Raw genomic sequence first — 9,903 nt, 5'->3', positions numbered from 1 at the left:
ACTGCTGGCTTGCTTCTGAAGCTAAGCAGGGTTGGTCCTGGTTGGTCCCTGGATTGGAGACCAGATGCTGCTGGAAGTGGTGTTGGAGGGCCAGTAGGAGGCACTCTTTCCTCTGGTCTAAAAAATATCCCAATGCCCCAGAGCAGTGATTGGGGACACTGCCCTGTGTAGGGTGCTGTCTTTCGGATGGGACGTTAAACGGGTGTCCTGACTCTCTGAAGTCATTAAAGATCCCATGGCACTTATTGTAAGAGTAGAGGTGTTAACCCCGGTGTCCTGGCTAAATTCCCAATCTGGCCCTCAAACCCTCACGGTCACCTAATAATCCCCAGTTTACTATTGGCTCATTCATCCCCCTCCTCTCCCCTGTAACTATTCCCCAGGTCGTTGCTGCAAATGAGAATGTGTTCTCAGTCAACTTACCTGGTAAAATAACAGATAAAAAAGGGAGAGCTGACAGAAGGATGGAATCTGCAGAATGTGTGCTTTGGGTCCTCTCTGCTCACATCTCTTGTTTGTTGAACTGTATTGGCCTGATCAGTTTCCAGTGGCTTCTACAAGTACAGTGATGTGAAGGGGCACTGGGGATAGAATGGGACCATCTGAGAAAGCCTATAGAAGAACATCACAATGTTATTCATTGGAAACAAGGCAAAAAGATTCATGAAAAACAACACTTTATATATTAGTTTGTTCTTTATGTCCTTGTATTCCTTAGATAGTGGACGTGTCAGAGGTAGGAGGTGGCCAGGAGAATAGGGGTGTTAAGTGGGAAACTGAGAACTGGAAAGCAAACAAAGCTCATCCAGTGTCAACCTCCCAAAGCTTCCCCAAGAAGCTAGCTGAAGAGGCCCATCAGCCACTCCTGGGCTATAATACCCGGACCCCTTCTACTGCCGGTACGGGGCTCGGAACCCTGCCGATCCTTCATGACTGGACTACCGACGTAATCTGCTCGAGGGGGTACTCAACTGGCTCCTACGTCACAACGTCCCCTGAATGCCCATCTGCTAGCCTGCTAGCCGCGGCCCGCTAGCTGTCTAGAGCATATCGGACTGCTAGCTAATAGGCCAATCGGCCAATTTCTCGGGCCACTACACCTATTTTGCCAATTGGCCTTGGCCACTTTTACTCAACGAAGCCCTGCTTATCCATCACGAATGGACTACCTACGTAATCTGCCCGAGGTTTTTTTTTCCAACAGGCCCTTCCGTCGCGACGTCCCCTGAATGCTCATCTGCTAGCCTACTAGCCGCAGCCCGCTAGCTGTCTAGAGCATATTGGACTGTTAGCTGAATAGATCCACCAGCCAATTTCTTGGGCTACTATACCTATTTTGCCAATTGGACTTGGAACCCTCTGCTACTCGGAACCCTACTAATTCATCACGACTGGTCTATCGACGACACCACACAAAGAGGCTAAAACAGACCTCCCTCGCAACATCCCTCTAAGGCCCTTCTGATAGCTTGCTAGCCCCGGCCTGCTAGCTGTCTGAATCGCCAGGTCTCCAGCCAGCCCAACCACTCACTGGACCCCTTTGATCACTCGGCTATGCATGCCTGTCCCTAATATCAATATGCCTTGTACATTACTGTCCTGATTAGTGATTATTGTCTTATTTCACTGTAGAGCCTCTAGCCCTGCTCAATATGCCTTCACCAACCATTTAGTTCCACCTCCCACATATGCAGTGACATCACCAGGTTTAAAAGTTTCTAGAGACAATATCTCTCTCATCATTACTCAATGCCTAGGTTTACCTACAATGTACTCACATCTACCATACCTTTGTCTGTACATTATGCCTTGAATCCATTCTATTGCACCCAGAAACCTGCTCCTTTTACTCTCTGTTCCGAACGTACTAGACGACCAGTTCATATAGCTTTTAGCAGTACCCTTATCCTTCTCCTCCTCTGTTACTCTGGTGATGTAGCGGTTAATCCAGGCCCTGCAGTGCCTAGCTCCACTCCTATTCCCCAGGCACTCTCATTTGTTGACTTCTGTAACCGTAAAAGCCTTGGTTTCATGCATGTTAACATTAGAAGCCTCCTCCCTAAGTTTATTTTATATACTGCTTTAGCACACTCTGCCAACCAATTTTCTGACAAGATAGAACTGCCAAAGTTGGCAGTGTTGCAATCTACTGCAGAGATAGCCTGCAGAGTTCTGTCTTACTATCCAGGTCTGTACCCAAACAATTTGAGCTTCTACTTTTAAAAATCCACCTTTCCAGAAACAAGTCTCTCATCGTTGCCACTTGCTATAGACCACCCTCTGCCCCCAGCTGTGCCCTGGACACCATCAGTGAATTGATTGCCCTCCCATCTATCTTCAGAGCTCATGCTGCTAGGTGACCTAAACTGGGACATGATTAACACCGCGGCCACCCTACAATCTAAATTATCAACCCACCAGGTACAACCCCAAATCCGTAAACACGGGAACCCTCATAAATATCATCCTAACCAACTTGCCCTCCAAATACACCTCTGCTCTTTTCAACCAAGATCTCTGTGATCACTGCTTCATTGCCCATCTGTAATTATTCCATCCAACTACCTCATCCCCATACGGTATTTATTTATCTTGCTCCTTTGCACTCCAGTATCTCTACTTGCACATTCATCTTCTGCACTTCTACCATTCCAGTGTTTAATTGCTATATTATAATTACTTCGCCACCATAGCCTATTTATTGCCTTACCTCCCTTATCCTACCTCATTTGCACACTGTTTATAGACTTTTTCTACTGTATTACTGACTGTATGTTTGTCTATTCCATGTGTAACTGTGTTGTTGTATGTGTCGAACTACTTTGCTTTATCTTTGCCAGGTTGCAGTTGTAAATGAGAACTTGTTCTCAACTAGCCTACCTGGTTAAATAAAGGTGAAGTGAAAAATGAAAAAGAAGAGAGGCTGTGGCTCTAAGAAGAGGAGGCATTAAACCTGATGATGAACCATTAAAACTAAGAGTGTTCTGAAGATTTGACAGTTATTTCAGACATTTTGATTTAAATCATTTATTTTTCTTAGGAACTTGGATTCCTGGTGCCACTACTCTGCCCTTCCAAACAAAATGGCTGCTAATTTGGTCTAAAATGTGTTAATGTCATTTTTACTACATTAAATACATGCTTAATCATGTGGACAAGTATCCTGCCTCTATTGTATTGTGTTTTGGAGAAAATGGCAGTCATGTTAGCAGTGACTGCGTAAAATTACTCTGAAACCAAGGTAATTAAAAAACTGTTTCTCAAACTGTTTCTCAGTTCCTGTCACGATCGCTGTCGTCGTGGAAATGACCGGACCAAGGTGCAGCATTGTGAGCGTACATTTCTTTTATTGATAAATGTCGCCAACAAACCAAAGAACAAGGCCACGACCATGACGCTTACTTAGGCTATAATGCCACTAACAAAGACAACTACCCACAAATACAAAAGGTAAAAAGGCTGCCTAAGTATGATTCCCAACCAGAGACAACGATAGACAGCTGTCTCTGATTGAGAACCATAACCTGCCAAAACATAGAAACAAAGAACATAGAGTTTCCCACCTGACCACCCTGACCAACCAAATATAGAGAATAAAAAGATCTCTACGGTCAGGGCGTGACAGTTCCACTCTATGAACAGTTACTGCCTTTTTTCTTGGTAGGGAAAGTATTGTCCTTCCAATCTAGCTCAAAAAACAAAACTCTAGTGGCATTCTGCCTTTCAGCAGTTAGCTTCACCCACGACTGGTTCTACAATCCTGATGCTGTGTTTTAATTTTTTGAAAGGTCAATAATTATCACTTGCAATACCGCTTTCTAAACACATGGCCCTTATCGTTCATCAGCAGGAAAGAATTCCTCAAATAAAAAAGATACACTTACTGTAGCAGGTTTTTACAGATCCATACAGCTATGGGTGCCTCCATCCCACTGAACTATACTAAGTTCCGCTAGACTTCCCGAGTTACCAGAGGTGGGACCAAGTCACTATTAGGCTATTAAGCAAGTCTCAAGTCACAAGGTTTGAGTCTCAAGTAGAGTCCCAAGTAGAATGAATGGGTCAAGTCTTTAGTCAAGTGCAAGTCATACATTCTAAGAGCAAGTCAAGTCCAGTCACATTTTTTCAAGTCAAGTCTCAAGTCCAAATGACAAATCACAAATCTGTGCCTATTTATTGAGGCTATCAGACAGCCCTTTTCACTATTTTATTTATAACACATTTTGATGACGTAATTGTAAAATAGGGACCTTATAGCAGTCTTAATTAAGGGAAATCAGCAGAAGGCAAGGCAGGTTATCATGTTCAGTGTAGATACATTTACAGGTCTTGGTAATCCATGGTGAAAGAGCTATATCATACATCACGGGAAATATGAACAAAGGAAACCATACACATAAATGGAACTTCTACCTCATGCATCTTGCTGAATGTTCATGTGGACAATAAACATATCGACCCTGTCAGAGAGAAATGGTAGGCCTAAATGAAAATGTATCATTTCAAACATGAAACAGACATGTCTAAGTGTTGCAATATGCCATGCTGAGATGGAATGATGAAATGCTAGCAATTATTGTAGGATAAGATGGAATATAGATTTACCATTATTGCATTTAATCAGTGGTGGAAAAAGTACCCTGTCATACTTGAGTAAAAGTAAGATACCTTGATAGGAAATGACTCAAGTAAAAGTGAAAGTCACCCAGTAAAATAATACTTAAGTAAAAGTCTAAAAGTATTTGCTTTGAAATATACTTAAGTATCAAAAGTAAAAGTATAAATCATTTCAAACTCCTTATATTAAGCAAACCAGTTGGCAAAATTGTTTGTGTTTTTGAAATGTATGGATAGCCAGGGGCACACCCCAACACTCAGACATCATTCAGAAACGCCAGATCAGAGGCAGTAGAGTTGCCAGATCAGAGACAGTAGGGTCGCCAGATCAGAAGTAGTAGGGATGACAAGACACGTTCTCTTGACAAGTGTGTGAATTGGACCATTTCTGTCCTGCTAAGTGTAACGAGTACATTTGGTTGTCAAGGAAAATATATGGAGTAAAAAGTACATAATTTTCTTTAGGAATGTAGTGAAGTAAAAGTTGTCAAAATATAAATAGTAAAGTACAGACACCCCAAAAAACTACTTAATTAGGTAGTATTTTAAAGTATGTTTACGTAAGTTATTTTCACCACTGCATTTAATTAAAATTGAGAAAGCAACAGCAAACATTTCGACAAGAGAAGCGCTCTCCACCGGCGGCAGTTTGGAGAGTGCAAGTGGAGAGACGTGTCTATGGTGCTTCTTTGCCACAGTAATAATACATTTTAAAAACACATTTAAAATGCAAGCTTCATACGTAAATTATACATTTCAAGCAATTTTGACATAGGCCTTCCAAAATACCAGTAGGCCTTTGCTAGTAGACTAATTATTGCTTGATGCCCCCTTGCTGGTTCGCTTCTAAATTGAGCTGCATGTTTATTTATTACGGGAATCCTCTCCCTACAATGTGACGTTTGCAGTGCACCGGATCCTGTAACTGTACAGCATTGACAGTTTGCTGGTCCATTCAGAGGTTGCGTTTCACTAGCCAATCTGTTGAATTTTTAACGCTGCTTAGAGAGTAAACCCGCGGAGACTGTGCTACAAAATGAGCTACAAAGCCTGGCCAAATAATTTAAAGTAAAGTAATTTTATTGTCTATTAAGTTGAGTCTCAAATCATCAAATATGTAACATCCAAGTCGTGTGACTGCGAGTTACGCTTACACACAGGCCAAGTGTTTGGAACACACTACATAGCTAATTAGCACAGGTGGTCGCCTTTGTCTTCTGTCACTTTTCCATAAACGAACGCTGTAACATGGAGATATGGCCATTGGGAAACACGCGATGCCTGTTAATGTTCACAGCAAGCATCGGGGCTCTTAACACCCCCTTGTCAGAAGATAGGCCTACTGTCAAAACGCGCTAAAGCATTTAGCCTCTATGAATGGGGCAGCCTACTTCCAATTTAGTGCTGAAGACACCCAGGCCTCACAAACAATTTGTACTTGATGTAGTCCATTTTATTTGACTGGAATTTTGCTTGGCATGGCATATTTTCTTAGACATGACGTCACGCAATCGACTACTCTGTGCTTCTCCATCGCCGAGGGAAAGCAGAGCTCAGTGAGTGATTACTACTGCCTGAATCAGTCTTGTTTTCATGGAATGAACTGTCAGTCAGTGGAATATCATCTCGCTTCTAGTCCAACACTTGCTAAATGGTGAGAATAACGGGAGTGGGAGGTTGAAAGACCATATTTGTGGTGAATTGACGATAAATTATTGTATAGTCCTTATTTAATGACATGAGAGGACAATTGTTTTGTATATGTTCACACCAGCTAGCTAGCATAATGACTGTGCAGTGGAACATTGTCCGTTGCTAACTAGCTACAATGTTTGACAGTTAGCCTAGCTAGCTAACTAGTCAATACCCTTACGCTAGCTTGTTGACACTTGGCTAGTTAGCTAAGATAGGTGATTGATTTGCACAGAGTATACTAAACCAACATGTTACGCTACTGCTATAGTGGGATGTCACAGGTAATGGGACTATCAAATAATAATTTCCATTTCCTCTGTGAAAATGCGACACTGGACGTAAATTATGGCCTGCCATAACATAAACGTGTTTGCAGTTACCTAGCAAGCTATATAGCTACAGTTTTTTTTCCTGAACGAGAAGTTAGAAAGTTGTTTACTAGTAAAACTTATTTGGAGCGAATTCTAACGTTAGTTCGTTGCTTGATCAGCTGGCTTGCATGTTTGTTGTGGTCAACCACACAGGCGGTTATGGACGGTTTCATAGCACATAAGGTAGCTAACGTTAGTGTATAATACAGATGCGACACAGGCCTGTCACCACCTACAATGGCAATCTATTACCCCCCTAAGTAGCGAACTAATATGAAAGATTGATAGCAAAAGTAGCTAGCTACCACTCCCCCTATTTTCAGTAGGCTATAGAACGCAGTTCCTAGTATCAGCCCAGCAGATGATGATGTAGCTACACCAACAACAACTGCGGGCCTTGTCAGATCTTTTATTGTTGTTTGTTTTTGTGTTGTGTATTACCTAGTTGTAAAGATGTATGGTTTACTGAAAAAGGTTATCTGAATTTTCAGCTGTAGTTTCACTCCTGTGTGCTACTGCATTTCTTTCCCCTGTTTACCCATCTGCCCACATAGTCACACATTCATGCTGCAACGCCTCAAAGGCTGACCTATTTTGAGCCCTTACACAATTCATGCCAAGCTGCTTACAGAGACCATAAGAACCTGTAGTATAGGTCATTTCTATTTTGCCATATCCCCATAGTTTGACATTCTCTGCACTAGCTTCTTGTGCAAAGTCTATGATTTGAGTATGATTATAAGCCTAAATGTTTAAAAAAGGTGTTACTAAAATGCCATGGTATAAGACACATCAACTGAGCATCATCAAAACCATCAGGAGAAAATACAACTTGCAGTAGTAGAGACAGAGAGGCCTGTCAGTTTGCTGCTGTGCAGCAGTCACGCAAAACTATACTTCCTAGTTCGAGCTGCATTTCTATGGTCATAGCATTGGGGTCAGTACATAGCTGAGGTTAGCTGCTAACAGCTTGCGTTGTTGTTTCTGAAAACCCCACCAAAGCAGCCAAGAGACCAGGAGGTCCTGGGACAGAAGAGAAAGAGAGTATTCATTATTTCCCCTGGTTGGTTCCCATAGAGGACAGGCATCCTATCAAAGACTGGCCGTCTAGACTCAGATTCAACCAGCTGCTTTGGACAGCACCTCAAAGAACAGCTCACATTTCTTGGGAAACTTTCTTCCTCGCTCACTGTAAATATTTTTGCTGTCTTTAGCTGCTCTTTCATGCTTACCAAGTGTATTTCTCCTGCCCTGGGTTAGTGTTCAGACTCCGGGTCCACACCCCTGTTCTCTCTACGGCCGTTTGATCGTCCGTGCTGGCTTGGAGCCTGAAGGAAGACATCAGACAGTGACTAGGCCAACATCTAAGGCTGCTGGAAACCTGATCGAAGAATATCTGCTTTTATGATTTCTGAATTTATTGAACTTAATCTGAGTGTTTGCTTGAGTGCATCAGTTCAGTTCATCTCCACCAGTGTTTTTCTTTCTGAGGTGACTGGGGTTGTGTTGTTGTGCAGTGGTACATCTAACCTCTTGACCTCTACAGCTGACTTCCTGTTATGATTAGGGTTTGTGTTGAGAGTGGATGAAGACTGAGACTTATCAAAGAGGGTTTAGTATAAAGACATTAGGAACAAAACATTAAGAACACCTGCTCTTTCCATGACATAGACTGACCAGGTGAATCCAGGTGAAAGATATGATCCCTTATTGATGTCACTTGTTAAACTCACCTCAATCATTCTAGATGAAGGGGATGAGACCGGTCAAAGAAGGATTTTTAAGCCTTGAGACAATTTAGACATGGATTGTGTGTGTGCTGTTCAGAGGGTGAATGGGCAAGACAAAAGAACGCAGCTGGATTTTTCACGCTTAACAGTTACCTGTGTGTATCAAGAATGGTCCATCACCCAAAGGACATCCAGCCAACTTGACACAACTGTGGAACGCATTGGAGTCAGCATGGGCCAGTATCACTGTAGAATGATTTCGTCACCGTGTAGAGTCCATGCCGTGACGAATTGAGGCTGTGTTCCTAGGAAGGTGTTTCTAATGTTTGGTATACTCAGTGTAGATTCTACATGTGCTAAGGCCACAGGGGGCTGGAGATTATTACAGATACCTCTGATATTCTTGTGATTGATTACATAAAATCCTTGAAAGATAGCAAAATTCTGTTAGTTTACTGGTGAACTTGTAAAGTTTCCAATAATATCCCCTCCCTTTACAGCTGTACTTGCAATAGACTAGGATTGTTGTTTTTCATTCTAATCTTTGAGAATTGTCAGTAAATCAGAATTGAATGATATGAAATGTTTAAGTATAAAATCTCTCCCTCTTTCCCATCTCTCTCCTTCCCCTCTTTCTCCTTCTATAGGTGAGTGGCTAGTCCGCCACACCCAGCCTGCGTTGCCATGGACGCCTGTGCCCGTATCCGAGGAGTTCCTCTCAGGACCAGAGCCTCCATCAGGAAAGAGGTTAGTGTCAGACTGCCATATTCTGATTCATTGATTGACTGATCGATTGATTTCATTTAAATGTTGATAACCTGGTACTGTGTGTGAGGTTGTGCATGTGTGAAACCTAAGCTACCCTCTAATTGTGTGTATGGAGTAGACGGTGCGTGACAGTGGGCCTCAGTGTGTGAAGAGCCTTCTGAGGAGCAGGAAGGAGCTGTGCAGCATGGGACTGGAGCTACAGACCAGAGACACACCACGTCTGACTGAGGTGTATATCACAACACACACACGCTTTGATTATGACTTCATGATTTTGAGGATTTCCCTGACTTGTCCTTTTCTTCCCTCAGATCAATTTTGTGTGTTTGCCTGGCCTCTCTGAAGGGGAGGATCTAACTCTACAGGTGAGACGTACTGCACCAGCTCTGACTCTTTTGTAGTTCAATGAATGCGGCACTCAGCAGTAGAAACAATAACAAAGCGTTTCTGTAAAAATTTGAGAGATGGGGCTGGAGAAATGTAACCACTCTCACATTCATAGACAGAGCTGTTGATGCAAGGACTGACCATCCATGATATGAAAATAATGATAGTTTGAACCATGTTTTGAAGCTATAATGTTTGTTTACATTTACTTTGTTTACAAATGTTAGAGTAAAACAAGCTTATATTTGGGGTTCTGATGGGGTATGACAGTTGAACTAAACTCATGAGGCATTTATTTATAAGTTATAGTCTTCAAGAATCAATGGGTACATATA

The 9,903-nt window shown here is 42.3% G+C and overlaps 1 protein-coding gene across 4 annotated transcripts in view; it reads left to right on the top strand.

Annotated features, from left to right (window-relative positions):
- The first annotated feature begins 5,976 nt into the window (after window positions 1-5,976).
- The window catches only part of LOC110501713 (A-kinase anchor protein 11), a 64,129-nt gene continuing 60,202 nt past the window's right edge, over window positions 5,977-9,903 (top strand). For all 4 annotated transcript variants that reach the window (XM_090215907.1, XM_021579455.3, XM_021579454.3 and 1 more), the window contains exons 1-4: window positions 5,977-6,271; window positions 9,061-9,160; window positions 9,300-9,410; window positions 9,493-9,546. In XM_090215907.1, the coding sequence (XP_090072033.1) occupies window positions 9,098-9,160; window positions 9,300-9,410; window positions 9,493-9,546 (228 nt within the window). In that variant the 5' untranslated portion in view covers window positions 5,977-6,271; window positions 9,061-9,097. The remainder of the gene's footprint in view (window positions 6,272-9,060; window positions 9,161-9,299; window positions 9,411-9,492; window positions 9,547-9,903) is intronic.

The sequence above is a fragment of the Oncorhynchus mykiss genome, chromosome 22 (assembly GCF_057628025.1).
Source record: "Oncorhynchus mykiss isolate SJ-2025 chromosome 22, ASM5762802v1, whole genome shotgun sequence".
NCBI classification, from domain to species: Eukaryota; Metazoa; Chordata; class Actinopteri; order Salmoniformes; family Salmonidae; genus Oncorhynchus; species Oncorhynchus mykiss.
The sequence above is the reverse complement of the archived record's forward strand: the minus strand, read 5'-3'. Positions and strand labels throughout refer to the sequence as shown.